Here is a 15,435-nt window from a genome sequence, read left to right as displayed (position 1 = left end):
CCCCAACCCTCACCTGCTGTCCCAGCCCCGCCATGGCTGCCCTGCCCGCCCCAGCTCCAGCCCTTTAAAAACAAAAAATCCCGGGTTCACTGGCTGCTGCAGCGGCCTTGGGGCTTCTCGGAGCTCATAAAAGAGCCCCCCACACAGCACGTGAGTTTGGGGGGCAGCGGGAATCACCCCCCGCCGGGCAGGAGCCAGTTAGGCCAGGGGGTTTTTGGTTTTTTTAAAAAGGGAGCTGGGGCAGCCATGGGGGGGCTCGTGGCAGAGCCCCCCACATGACATGGGGGGCAGTAGGGATTGCCCCCTGCTGGGCAGGAGCTGGTGAGTGGGGGCTTTTTTTTCAGAGCCAGGAGCTGGGAGAGTGGGCAGGGGATGAGGCCTATGTAATTTAGAGATTCAGCAGCAGCCAAATCTCCTAACCAGATTTGGCCAAATCGATTCGGGACAGTGATTCAAATAGGCCTAATCCCAACTGGTCAAAACCTCTGTAGTACTTGCCATTTGCATTCGTGGCACTGCATAATGCAGAGATGCAGTATCTTTTACCAACCCTTTTCTGAGGCACCAGTTTCTGGAGACTTCTAGCAATTCAGACTCAAAAGGTTTAAAATACAAATTAGCAGTCAGAAAGACGTATGCGATAGTCTCCTGGCGTGGCTAGAACTCAGTTAAAAATTAGGTATGTGGTACATCAGATCAGGTGAAAGCAATGCTTATGACACACAACTCTATTTTTAAATGAAGATGAAGCTTCAGTTTCTACCCTTCCTGGTGGCAAAGACGGCTCTACAGATTAAGTAGTGAAACATGCCAGTGACATTTGCGTCACATACCTAGATGCCATGTTTCACATCCTGTGACATTATAAATCCTGTCTCTCACCTGGTTTTTTCCAAGTCTGGCCCTCACAGCAACCCAGTTACAACCAAGTGCCTGATCTAATTAAAGTCTCGTCTAACTTAGCTTCTGTAGAGTTGCTCAAGCAAAGAGATCCAGCTACTTGCGGCTACCTTCACCAAGATTTCCCCCTGCTAGTTATCTTCTTCACCTTTCAAGTTTCGAAATTGAGATTTCTTTCATCTGAAGCCTTATGTTTTTAAATTTTTTTGCTTAATGAAAAAGCTAAATGCTGGATTGTTTCCAAAGCACAAAGAAAATATATTTAATGCAAAAAGGTAAATGTATATAAAAAGACACTGATGCGAGCCATTTAACCAAAATAAGGGGACACGTTCAAAACAAAAAGCAAAAACTTCTATTTACATTATATTACGAGAATAAATTTAATCAATCAAATATAACAACATCTTGGTTGGAATTTCAGGCAGCCACCCAAAAGATGGGCTTTTACAAAGGTGAGGCTAGAATTAAACACATTTTCTATTTTAAACAGTAGTGGATATTGCCCTTGTTTTGCAAGATTCTCCAAAGATAAGACCCAAAAAATAGATTAACTAGAGAGCTCACAACACCCTCAAGGGTTTTAAGCTGCCTCTGCCAGACCACAGTGAAGAGAGAAACGAATTAAACCAGCAGAGGTCGATACTAGTTCCACTCTCCTAACTTTCCTACGCATAAAAGCACCATCAGTTTGAGAGACTGAAGCAAGCAGCTGCACACATTTCTCTAATCTGAAAGTCTTGATTTTCATTAGTTGCGACACGGTTCATAGTGCAAAAAGCCAAATCCAGGTTTTGCTCATTGAAGAATCCTGCAAGTTCACAGAACGAGAGCTTCCCCTGGGGCTTAAGATACAGACAGCCCTAAAATGAAAGTGATTTAAATGAACTTCTCCATTTCCCCCACTTGCAAGTATAAAATCCGGCAGATTGAAAGCCAATTTCCATTTGCTTTAACAGGAAAACGAATCTGGTTTTGTAAAGCATCAGATTGACGGACTCCTGTGCCAAAGGGAAAGTGATTTTTTAGGCTGCTAGAACCATGCTTGGAAGGAGAAACGTACTAGTTTCCAACACTGGTCACCCATCCTGAAAGTCAATGCGAAAAACGCAGGGAAGATCGACCAAAAAATGCAGAGACAAGAGGCTCTTTTCTGCACTATGGCTATCCTTGCCCCCCTTGGCAGCTGCATGCTCTTTCAGCAACAGGGCTGCTTCCAGGAGATTGCTACGAAAATACTCTGTTCAAAAACCTTCTAACAAATCAACACAGCAGGCTTCACATTTTCCTAACACTTGGCGTAAGCTGTTCCAGCCAAAAGCAATGGTGACTACTAATGAGCACCTTAGCTGTCACAGTACATGTAACATTTAAAGAGGATGTGCTCTGACTGTACTAGAGGGGCCACTGATAGTGTGAAAAAAGGAATAATTTTAAGGGAATTAAATGAATATATACATAAAAGACTGCCAAAAACCAAACTTAGCAGCCTATTTTCATTAGGAGAACCAGCATCCAATGCAGTCTACAGTTGATTTTATAAGCTAAAAATACTTCTCCATGTCACTAAATATAAAAAGGTACTGGGCCAAGTGAAGCAAACAGCTTTCCAATCAATTTATTCCTGGATTTCCTAGAATGCTGATAGAACAGACATCTGAAACATGGTTCCCCTTTATTAACACTGGAGGATCTTCGTTTTTATGATGATTTTCTTAGATCAGCAGCTTCGAAGGCAACATCAAACCCAGAAGTTAAATATTTAAGATGCCTTCATAAAGTACAGCGAGCCTAACGCAGCTGAACTCCCAGCTATAATAATTATACAAGGTAGTGTGAATTGAGTCGGTCCGAATCCTGCCTTGTTACTTACAGCCCATTTTTTCTTTGTGCTGAAGGCAAGAGAGCTGTAGGTCTTGTATATGGACGGCTTTAAGTCTAGGACAACACATCTTACGCACACAACACAGATAGCAGCAAGGTTATTTAGTTTGTTTTTTTTGGAAAGCAAAAAGGTGCTTCAGAGCTCTGTGGGAGACGAGCAAGGATCAGAACTCCTCGTGGACATTACGAGCATAGTCCATCAGCTTGCTGCCAGTGAAGTACTCGCTGTATTTCAGGATTTCATCCGGCTCCAAGTGATGGTTCTGGTTCTCATCAGCCACTGCTATCATTTGCTTGGCTTCATTTAGGGCATTGTATTCATTCATAGGATCCATGTATTCCTATAACAGATGACAAAGATCATCATTTTCCACCACTGGGGGCATCACCTGTTTCCAAGCCATATTTCAGGACCCATGCCTCTCCCCAAAGGTCTGAGGGACAAAGGATACCATACACCCCAAAATGACTGTAATTGGTGCAAAGCCAATAAATGCACCTTTCTGCCTGGTTAACACCTTTCATTTCAAAGACCCCTCTCTACTACTACCCGTCTCCCTCCACCTGAGGCTCCTTCATGAGGAGTAACTGCAGCCAGTATTTCAACAATTTGATGAAAAAGTTAGAGTTCTCCTGCAATGCCAAATGTGAAAGAGCTCAGGAAGATCTAGAATCAAGCAGAAAAGGATCCCAAACCAGAGTAGTGATTGATTTGGCCCATCAAGGCTAGTTAACATTGGAGATCTTGTCTATTCGCATTTCCCTTTTCTTAGGCAAATTATACTGGCCAGGTAGGATCCCTTTGACCATATGACCTTCAGCTTTTTGAATTCGTGTTACTTTTTGCTCATCAAGTCTCATGAATGAGCAAAATGTTCTACTATAGTGATACCAAGATGCCATGGATTTCTCTCTTAAAATGTCAGCTTAGCAGATTTTTTTTACATGGTAACTAGAAAAAGATCCAGATTAAAACACTCTCAAAATGACTTATGCGGAAACAAATAAGAAAAAACCCCAACGAACGTGATCACCTGGTTAGATAAAATTACTAAGAATGCCCCAGTTTCAGTACTGAATTAGTAATGTTACACACACATTAACATGATAAAACTTTTGGTCTTGAACCCTAAAACTGAAAACAAGATGAAGAAGAGCAAAAGATAAAGATATGAACTGTAAGCCTTGAGATCTCTTGTATGGTTTTTGGTCCAGGATCTGTCAGTCCCGCATTACGAAACGTATACAGTTCTACATAGCTGCAGCAAGACTCCATGCCTTTACATACAATTGCATCAGATCTCAAGTTAAAAACTGACAGTACAAGGATGAAAAGCTTTACATATTTGTAGGTGCTTCAAGGAGGATTTCACTTTTGCAGGAGGCAGATGCGGATTCCACAGCATGATGCACCATGTTAACATATGTATGAGATGTAGACCCAGGGTCTTAATCATGTGCACTCAAAACTCTACAGACCTTTTCATACAGCCAGGGGTATCAATTGTAGTGCTCAAGTGGTAACAGGGTTTAGGCACCAATATGAACTGAGCAATCATCTAGGCATGTTCTCCACAGTTAGCCAGATTCCTCTTTCCACTGTACAGGAGGTTTCATTTAATTATCCCTGTATAACTTATCTACATCATAACACTGTCTGAGTCAATCCAATTTCTCTAATAAGATTTTGGGCCATCTATTTATGCATCCACCTCCATTTTCTATTATTCTGATTTTTGATTCCATAAGCACGAACTTCGTTGGTTTTTGGCAACTGCTTAGTCCTTTATTAGACCCAAATATAAAAACATCCACTTGCTTCCTGGAATTTTGTTCTTTTTATTGCTCACAGATCTTGCTGCCTTTCCCCTCACATTGCAAGTTTTCACCATTAAGACTCTGGAGGCAGCAAGAAGAGATTTCAATTATGACTCCCTCATATTACCTAGGACAGATCGCTGTCCCATATGAGTCATCTCCAATTCTCTTGCATCTAACAATCTAGTCTTTTCGCAACTGAGATCTTTGACTGCACAACATGCAGTGAGTGCTTTTGTGCAATGGCACACTGATTTGGAAACTTACAAATAAATTAAAAACTAGAGTGTATGCACGTTCTTTTTTTAAAGCTTTAATGTGAATATATAGGTTCTTAATTGAATCATTCTTCCTATCTGAAAATGAGTAATCTCCCAAAAATCTGTAACCCTACCACAGCCTGTGGCTTGCTTTCATGTACTACAAACTAAGAAAACAACCTATTTAGGGCAATATACATAAAAGGGAAAAATGGCTAAATTGGGGAACATTTTTCCTCTACAATACTCTAGCGTCTCTCTCATGGTTCTTAGGTATATTATGTGCTAAAACATCCAAAAACTGCACCTTTGCCGTCATCTGACGATGGGACTGCTTTTTGACTTTGCGTTCTTTGGAATGGTGTCCGTCACACACTACTTGGAAAATCCCAAGTGATTTTAAGAACATAATGAACATGAAGTGCCATATTGGGTTAGACCAATGGTCCATCTAGCCCAGTAGCTATCTTTGACAATGGCAAGAGCAGATGCTTTAGAGGGAGAGTATTGAGCTGGGTATGTCTAGAGTGATTTATCTTATGGCCATTACTCTTCCTGGCATCCACAATCATTGGTTCAGAGATGCCAGAAGATAAATCCGACTGTTCTGTGTAGTAGCTATTAATAGATCCATCACGCATTTTTTTCAACACTAAAAAAGATAATGTCAGAGACACCTACCTCCAACTCTTCCATTGTGACGATGCCATCATGATTGGAATCAATAACTTCCTCAAATTCTTTCTTTCGGTCTTTCACCCAATCGTCATCAATATCCTGAGCTTGCTGATTCTCCACTGTACCAACAGGCAAAGAAATGAACTCGGAAAGAGTAAGTTTCTTATCACCATCTTGATCTGCAATATAAACCAAACCAATAGAACAAAGAGCGCTTAACTCACAAGTGACCACTGAGAAACAAGACGCAACCTAATCCTAAAACTCAAAGCTTTCAGTAGTACTGACACCACAGTTTCCATTCTTCCCAGCTGTAAGCAAGGAAATTATTGAATGTGTTACTTGAACTAGGTTTAATATACATTTACATATTTAATTCTAGGTTGCTTACAATTAAAAAAACCCAAGAAAATACAACACCCTCCCCTCCAACAAACATGCAACCAATCAAGGAGCTTCCTAGCTAAGCCAGAGCCTTTAGGGCATTTATACATGTACTGCGGAGGTTGGGGGTAGGGTGAGGGGGGCACTTTAATTAGAGTGGCTCCGAGACCCGCTGTAATTAAAGCACCCGTAGCATCTCATGTATTAGCATCCCTGTGCTTAAAAATGGCAGCAGGGTCACTTTAACTCAAGCTAGTTCGATGACCTTTAGGTAAAGCGCCTCTGCCGCCATTTTTAAGTGCAGGGTGCTGATGCACATGCTGTAATTGCATCGTGTCAGAGCAGCCTTGCTGCTCATGTATAGGTGCCCTTAGTTTCCAGTTCAAACCCAACTTCATAGGTGCAACCAGTTCTTGAGCTCCTGTTTATTATAGCTAGGATCCAGGTCATCTCTGATCTAAATTGGAACAGAGACAAGTGAATCGTGCACTATTTGTATTATGTCTCACCTATAGATAGAGACCAAAAGTAACCAGTTTCTTTTAAAAATGAAACTAGTTATGTTACAATACTGACACGCCTCGGTGATCAAAGACAAAACTCTGGACTATATTATTATTAAAAATTATTTTTTGCCTGGAACCCCCCCCCCCCCCATGCAATTCACTAAGACATATCTAAGCACACTCACTACAGAGCTTTGTGCACCAGTTAGTGTGACTACAGAATGGATAAAACTTGTTGCCTCCACTTCACCTTGTACTTTAAAAGGATGAGTTCCCTTTCAAAGTTGGTAAGTTTGGGATTTATGAATGCTGAGCACGTGCTTCCAGTTCTCATGAGCATTTATACAGTCCCCTTGTGCAGATATATTTAGCACAGACAGCTCTGCAGTACAAACTATGTTGGTAACAGTATTTTTAAAGTCTTCACAGTGTGAGTTTGTGAATGGATTGTAGGTTTATACTGTAAAACTCTGCATTTCTGAAGAACTAACTCGCATTTATTTGAAATTTACTCTAGTGGGTACTTTTCTGAAGGGCATAGAAGTTGGATTTCTTCTTGAACATGTAACTCACCAAAATAAGACCTCTTGGTGATCGCTGCATTCCTACTCTTATGAACTTATTACCCTTAAATAAATGACGTAGGGAAGCTAACATGTGGTAACTGCTTCTTTATCAGAATAGGAAACCCTCTTTTTTGATAACATTTTTGGATCATGTCATGTTCTGAGGAAACCTACAGAGATTTCTAGGTGTTTCGCAAAACCTAACACAAGCCCATTTTACCGTATTTCTCATGTGCGCGTGTCCACACACAGTTCTATCAAATTAAAAAAAAACAACCTTTGACCATTCTAATTAACATGGTGACAGAGGAAATGTAAACATATAAAGCAGATGGGACAGTAGTCCAATAATGGTTACTGCAATTTATATTCTGTATATTTGATATAGCTTGTGAATGATATAAAGGTTAAAGCATAATTGTTTTAACAGAACAGTAAAGAAACATTGCTCAATGTTTGATATATGTATCCTGTATAAACCAGGAGCACCTATCACACCTACAAAAAATATTCAAGACCCTAGATAAAAACTGTAGTTCTTTTTAGGGCTGTGCAAAGGTTCAGGTGGTGATTCGATTCAGAGGAGATTTGGCCTGATTCGGTGGCCGCACCTCCGATTCAAATCAGGGGACCAATTTAAAGGTCCAGATAGATTCAAAGCTCTCCGAATCTTCAGAAAAGATTCATGCAGAGCCCCCCATGCAGCGTGGGGCAGTAGGGATCACCCCCCACCCAGAAGCACCTGCTGAGCCAGGGTTTTTTTTTCCCCCTAAGTGCCAGGAGCTGGGGCAGGTGGGGCAGCCATTGCCAGGCTGGGGAGGATGAGCATGGCCAAGTCAGAGATTCGGCAGCAGCCAAATCTCCAAATCAGATTCAGCTGAATCGAATCGGGACAGTGATTCAAATCACCCAATCAAATCGCTGTGCCCCCGAATCTGAATCAAATACCAGCTGCTTTGAACAGGCCGAGTTCTTCTTTTATTTATTTTTTTCAATGAAAAACGCAGAGGTAATACTGCTGAACTCTCATCACTAGTTTTAAGTGATAATTTTGTGGCAATAAGATGATGTGTTGAATTCTTAGAAATCCGGACCATTACGTTAGCATAAGTGAATCAAAATTCAGTGCAAACCCCTAGTAAGTAGTGCCTGGAAAGTACAAACGTGGTGCTATTGCGTCATACTTCAGTATCACAAAACACCGAGAAAACCCATCAAGCTGATCTATACTGAAATGTAACTGGTTGAGTAACCTTGGGGGAAAAAGCAGACGTACCCAACTAATGTTGTAATAGGGTTTGGTCTGGCCTGTATGAAGTGAGCCAAAACCTGTTGTGACATCCTTACAGCAGACAATTTTCTTGTAATGGCCAGTGGTCAGATCATTCACCAGCAACATAAGGAAGAGGAACGCTACTGGTACAAATGCATGGATTTGATAGCAGATTACAACTCTGAATGAACAGTTTGGTCCTTTCCATATACTCGGGACCAAATCATATTATTCAGACTTGTTTCAGGACACCACCAGGATGGAACATAGTTCCAGAAAGTTTTGTAGGGGAGACATTTCCAAACTGTACAGGATTTAAACTCACATACCAAGATCACGAATGATTTCTTTGACCATAAACTTCAGCATCCCTCTGCTGTGCTCAGGATGAAGAAAGGACAAAAACTCTCCCTCATTCAGCAATAGATCAGCAGGGGGGTTGTCAGCTTGGTACCAACGATCTTTCAGGTTATCTAGAACTTCTTGTGCTAGAAATTAAAGACAATGTTTGTAATAATCAACTCTGTAAAGAAAAATATCCCAAACCTGAATACTGTATTGCCTACCTAATAGGGGTTTTTCCCCCTTTTACTGTATATTTAAATATTTTTTGTTGGGGACAGCAGGGGGAGTGAGAGAATCATGGAGAAAATCAGCCTGTGTTGTTAAACTGAAATCTGGCTTGGTTACATCATCAAAATGGGATATTTTGGAGAGAAATGATCAGTTTAACCCCATATCCTTCTGATTTCACACACCCCCAACTTGCAACTACATAGGCTATGAAAATAGCTATTTATTCACGTGACACATTAGTATAGTAAGCAGATCATTTAATTCAATAAAATGTAATTATTCTATTTAAACTACAGCCAAAGAGCCATAACATTTTTTTAACAATTGGTCAGACTATAGTTTTACATTTCTACTGAAAGGGCATCTTCAGCATCATACTGCCCCCTAGTACCATGTTTATAACTAGCTCAGAAAAGACAAAAGAGATGGCCACCTTACTGAAGTGGGTCACAGCATCACTTCAGACTTCCTTGACCATCTCCCACCAAGATTTCTGTGCTACATTAACTGTTAAGTATTTCAGAGTATCTGCCCAGTCAACTGGTTTGGGTCAGATGCAAAGAAAATGAAGCTGTTGCCACCCCTATGTTATCTTAGCTTGTGTATGACTATTTTAAAGGCAGACAACAAGACAGAATCATAAAAAATGAGGGTTGGAAGGGACCTCAGGAGGTCACATCTAGTCCAACCTCCTGCTCAAAGCAGGACCAGCCCCAACTACATCATCCCAGCCAGGGCTTTGTCTAGCCAGGTCTTAAACCTCCAAGGATGGAGAGTCTACCACCTCTCTGGGTCACCTGTTCCAGTGCTTTACTACCCTCTCCTCATGAGAAAGTGTTTCCTAATATCCAACCTAAGCTTCCCTTGCTGCAACTTGAGCCCATTGCTCCTTGTTCTGTCATTTGCCACCACCAAGAACAGCCCAGCTCCATCCTCTTTGGACCCCGCTTCAAGGTAGCTGAAGGATGCTATTCAGCACCCACTCAGTCTCCTCTTCTGCAGACTAAACAAGCCTAGTTCCCTCAGCCCCTCCTCACAAGTCATGTCCCCCAGCCCGCTAACCATTTTCATTTCCCTCTGCTGGACTCTAATTTGTCCACATCCCACATACATATTTGTACATATCCCTTCTGTAGTGGGGGGGCCCAAAACTGGACACAGGACTCTATGGTCTGACAGTACTGACTAAGGGTGTGTGAAGCGGGTCCTATTCAATTCAGATTCGGCCCAAATCGGGGACAGTGATTCGATCTGTTGATTCGGATCGCTGTCGCTGATTCAATTCGGCTGAATCCGGATCTGATGATTCGATGCCGATTCAGAGAATCGGCGATTCGGCCATAGACACAGCTTTAAATATTTTTTCTATGTAGCTCGATATACCAGCACGGCTCATGAACGCTGTGATGCTGGGGCAAATGGGGCGTCCCACAGGAGTGCCTGCGCCTGCCTCTCCCGAATCTCCACTGAATCGAATCAGGGACTGAAGCTTTGCACAGTCCTAGTACTGACAGAGGTTACATGGAGTCTCTTCCTCAGCTATCACAACCCCACTAATATCTTCCTCTGCGTGCAATCATCTCTTTGACCTACCTTCCACCCTGTGTGTCAGACTCTCTTGTTATTACTGTTCCTTCAAAACTCTCTAGCCTCCATCCCATTGAGCATAGCACTCATCTCTTCTGTTTCAAGATGTTCTCCTTAATGGAGCCAGACCTCCCACTACTGTTCAGATACCATCTTCCCATGACTACCTCCTTCCCACAGCCACCAGATCTCTAGAAACTATTTCCAAATGAGTAGGAACTCAACTGATTTAAGCCGATTTGCTAGTCAATGCAAGGAAGCTAAAGCCAACACTTTATCATGAAAGTTAGAGAGAATCAACACTGGAAAGGGGAAAAGAGGGAAATGGAGTGTTTCAAAAACATATTACATTAAAACATAATGAAAAATAATTATGCCCACTATTAAAAGCCTTGGCATCTTCTATATTATCCCATATCTCACTTAAAGCATTTTTAGTGAGTGTCCCTACATACATAAACTCCAGGACTGCAAAAAGGATAACTTTAATGGAAGCCAACCTAATGGACACATATTCAGAGCCTATCTGCCTTAAAAATAAAGCTGGTCAAAAATTTCTGAATAAGATTTTTTTTCTGTAGTTCTAAAAATGGCCTTTTTGGGAAGGAGTGGGAGTACTATTTTTGCACCTTGGAAATTCCCTCCCCCCCCACCAAAATGCAAACACTACCAAAAAGACTAGACAATGTTTTCATTTGTGAAACAACAGAATTTTTAGCAAATGAAGAATGGATATACAGTATATTTTTAAAAATACTGGTAAACATTTGGCTGCTGCACTCTTGAGCTGGGTTCATCACATGAGCTATACATCTCTGCAAACAGCTGGGCATATTAAAAAAAGAAATTAAGTAACAGGAGCATCATTCTTGCTGTAGATGTAGAACAAACTGCGTCTTAGTCCCCTTTACTCCCTCACTAACTTCCTTCATGTCTCCAAAGGGCAGACCTTGGCAATCCAAAGCTCTGGGACTACCATCCCAGCGGGAATTCATCCGTTTACTACCGCTAGGGTTTGTGACCACAGCAGTTTAAACTGATACAGTTAAACAACTTCCTTAAACAAAGCATGACCTATTCAATCACCCAATGGTATGTGACAATTAAAGACCAGAATTAAAAACAGAGAAGTTTATATACGGGCTTTCCCTCACCTAAACCTTACTCTCTTCTTGCAAATGTTGGTAAGTTCTACATAGCCCAATTACCTCCATTTGAACTGGAAGCAACAGACTGCACTGACGTTTTCTCTCCTTCCTCCCAAATATCCATCAGCATCTCCTCCTCCCCTCAGGCCAGCATCGAAATCCTTGGTTCAGGACCAAACAAAAATAACATTTGCTGGCCTAGCTGCAGTCCTGATAAACAGCTTCTCATTGCTTCTAGTAGGACCCCTGCTGTTTTTTTATACTGAAACTTATTTTTGCCACGGTTTTGTTTCCTGTTTGTTCTCCTCTCACTCCTCTAAGTCTAACTGTGAGAGTATCAGACTAGTTAACCAAGGACCCATGATACTCACGAGACACACAAATCCCTCATTCTCTACCATCGGGGCAGGCAACTATTTTGGGCGGAGGGCCGCTTACTGAGTTTTGGCAAGCCATCGAGGGCCGCGTGACAGGCAGCCAGGGGCAGATAAATATTAATTTTCTAAATATTTTAGGGGCCCCACAGGCTGGACAGAATGGCCTGGCAGGCCGCATCTGGCCCACCCCTGTTCTCCATGTTAATGGGGGGGAGGAGGGGGAAGGCGGTTTCTAAGAAACCTAATCTCTTCTTGCATGGGGATAACAATAGTAACATTAGATTCATGCTGCCTTCTGCTAATGTCAGAGACACCAGAATGAAATTCAAATTGTATCATGGATGAAGGCTTTAAGGCTTCCAGTAGGAACTCCAGATACAGGCAAGTTTAAACAAACACATTTTTAGAAAAACTCTCTCCTTTTTACATTGACTGCAAGCTGCTAAGATGCCACAATGACGAGAGTATATAAAAAGTACACATCCAATAAATTTAACCACATGCTCACAGAGTTATATCAGAAGAAAAGAAAGAAACCACCTTATGCTTTGGTTCCTTTCATTGTATACATTACACATATAGCAGGAGCAGGGCTGTTTTCTTCCTCAGTACTTCTTTAAATTAAAATTAGTTCACTTGTACAGAATGTATTAAGTGAATTTTTTTCAGGTTTATTTTGTGGCTAAAATTCAAATTTCACCCCAAGAATCAAAAGCACTTCTTGATAGAGGCCTGGGCCTTGCTAAACTTCCAGGGTCTCAGCAAGTAGAACAGCTAGAATTGTACTTAAAGTTTTGATTAAAAAGGGGGAAAAAAGTTATGCAGAATGTTTCTTCCCCTGCTCTTCATATCTAAAGCTTTTTAACCTGCAAAGAACCCTCCAATCCCCCAAAACACTATATTCCCTCATTTACTGAATAAGTCTGTCAGATTTGGGCCCAAAAATGCTTTGAAAAACAGAAGATATAAAGCAAGGCATGCCTTTGAATGGAAATGCTCAGATAGCCTTAATTATAAATGCTACACAATAAAGCATATCTAATTTTCAAAGAGTTTAAAATAAAAGTGTTCACTTTCCTTCTTTCAGTAGCTCAAGAGCATTCTATGTTAGTTCTATGTTATATCGATTAAAAATCTGGCTGCTTTACATAGCCAAATCTTGCAAATTCTTAAGTTTTTGTTATAATCTTTCTAATATGTGGAAATTTTTTGCTGTATGAAGATGTAAATTTGACCACATGCAGAGTTATATCGGAACAAAAGAAACCACCTCACGCTATGGTTCCTTTCATTTTTTTCTTCACATCATGTCTGACAAGCAATTTTAAGTGAATTTTTCACCTAAATTTGACTAACTGAAAAAAAACCCAGTATCTTACCACTTGTTTCCATACCAAATACATTACAGGTTTTATTTTAGACCTGCATCATAGAGTATGCAGGTTTGCAATACACCTAGACAATCCTAAACAGGAAATAACTTGAAAAAATATGTGCATAAAGTTTTCTTCTATTTAGAGCACTTAAGTGACACAGGTTGCAAATCCTGCCTGTTGTGCAAAAACTTACCACCATACATTTAGAAAGAATTTGTCAGAACTCTGCAATGTTGCCAGATCACATCGAGAATTAGTTTGCATTCTTGGGTCAGGAAGATCATTTTATCTGTTTGGGGATTTGCTTTAGTACACATTTGGATGGTGTTAAAAATACTGAAAATAAAGGAAGGCCAAAAAAAAAAAAAAAAAAGGGTCAGGAGTATGGATAGTCCTGAAAGTATTACTTCATGGTTTTGCAGAGGGTGAGAGGAATCCTGAAAGCTCCTAGCATCTGTCCCATTTCTGACAACAATTTCTCTTTCCCCAGCTAGGAAGCATTTAGGTGGTATCCAGGAGTTAGAACTTTTACAGTATTCAGTGAAAAAAAGAACAAAACCAGCCCATTTTCCTGTTGGGCATTCCTACCATCATTAGGGGTCTGCCCCAAGGCCTACGAAGTTAATGGAAGAACTTCCACTGATTTTAAGGAGATTAAAATCAGATCTAAGACCAGTTAAGCCTACATTAGCAGTAATGTTGGTTTATACTGCACAAATAATGCTGACCCAAAATATTCAAATGACTGTTGAATTGTGCCTCAGAGCTGCCCTTCTCCAATGCAGACTTGCATACCTAGAAGAAACTAGAAACATCCATTTATGTATCACCAAACTACTGGAGGGCATCCCCAAGTCTTAGAAGTCCCAATATAACTACTTGAATGCTGCAGGCCAGCACCACACTGCATGTAACAATGCCTCTGACTACTTCCAAACCTCCTGAAAACCCTGATGTTATACTTATTTACTGAAAGTGAAAATATTTTGATATCAGAACAAAGTTAACAAAAACAGGCTTATTTTCATTTGCTTTAACAGGTGTTGTTTGGGTGATAAGCGCTTTGGACAGTCAAAGACTTAATTAAAGGCCTTTACCAGACTTAAGGCACCAATCTTTTTTTGTTAACGAAAACCACCCACATTCCATCAGTGAGAGTACATAAGCAATTCTGTGTATCCTCAGAGTCAGGAAGTGGTACAAAAGTAGCCTACATTTTCCCAAACAAGGCTCGGTTATTGTAGGCTGCTTAGGTCTTACCATGAACCATACACAAAATGTCCTTATTAAGCAAATCTTAAAAACAGTTTATCTGATCAGCATTCCTGTAAACTGTAGTTAACCACACTGCCATAAACCGCGGCCGGGAAAACACCTGTACTGCATAAAATTCAAAGGTCTATTTGCATTGTAGTTGCTTTTTTGATAAATGGAAAGCATAATGATGATAACCCAGTTTTCAGTGACTAATTCCTGCAAGGAAGAGCTAAGTCTTGATGTCTCATTCAGGTTAACAGCGCATTCAAACACATACAGGACAGGAAAGGTAGCAATTACTACAGCATAGCTGTCTTTGGAAAACCAGGTCTGTTTCAACAGCAAGTTGCTAAAGTGATGCAAAAGGATGACTGTTCTTATCAAGCTAGACTTCTCCTTTTTGCACCATATAGAAATGGTGAAAAAATTAAAGTCATTTGAAATGAACTAGTCTCTATTCTGTATGTCTTAGCTCAGGCATACAAGGGCCACAAGTAGCATGGGCAGCCTCTATACATCGCATGCACTAGATCAGAGAGGGGACAAGCCAAAACAGCGGCATATAAGGTAGGAAGCAAAAAGCAGAGTAGATCATGCAGAGGATGAGGATCAGAGTCAGACTCAGGGAGCGTATAGAGGTAATGTATGGCATGGCAGTGCTGACAGCAAGGCAGTGCTGGTGCTAGTTTCTACCACAGTGTAGAGCATGTGCACATCAACATGCTCGTATTTATATACACATGCACATATGTGCACATGCAAACAGCTTCCTCTGCCCCCCTCAAGAAAGATCTGCAGACTTTCCTTTGCTACAATTAAACAGTTTAACACAGACACTAACAACA

The 15,435-nt window shown here is 40.9% G+C and overlaps 1 protein-coding gene across 2 annotated transcripts in view; it reads right to left on the bottom strand.

Annotated features, from left to right (window-relative positions):
* Positions 1–1,134: 1,134 nt before the first annotated feature.
* Positions 1,135–15,435, bottom strand: part of SDF4 (stromal cell derived factor 4) — a 29,290-nt gene continuing 14,989 nt past the window's right edge. For both annotated transcript variants that reach the window (XM_014610117.3, XM_014610118.3), the window contains exons 6-8: positions 8,599–8,757; positions 5,544–5,719; positions 1,135–3,125 (exon numbers count right to left, since the gene is read on the bottom strand). In XM_014610117.3, the coding sequence (XP_014465603.1) occupies positions 2,949–3,125; positions 5,544–5,719; positions 8,599–8,757 (512 nt within the window). In that variant the 3' untranslated portion in view covers positions 1,135–2,948. The remainder of the gene's footprint in view (positions 3,126–5,543; positions 5,720–8,598; positions 8,758–15,435) is intronic.

This window comes from Alligator mississippiensis, chromosome 13 (genome assembly GCF_030867095.1).
Source record: "Alligator mississippiensis isolate rAllMis1 chromosome 13, rAllMis1, whole genome shotgun sequence".
NCBI lineage: Eukaryota > Metazoa > Chordata > Crocodylia > Alligatoridae > Alligator > Alligator mississippiensis.
This window is presented reverse-complemented; position numbering and strand designations above follow the sequence as displayed.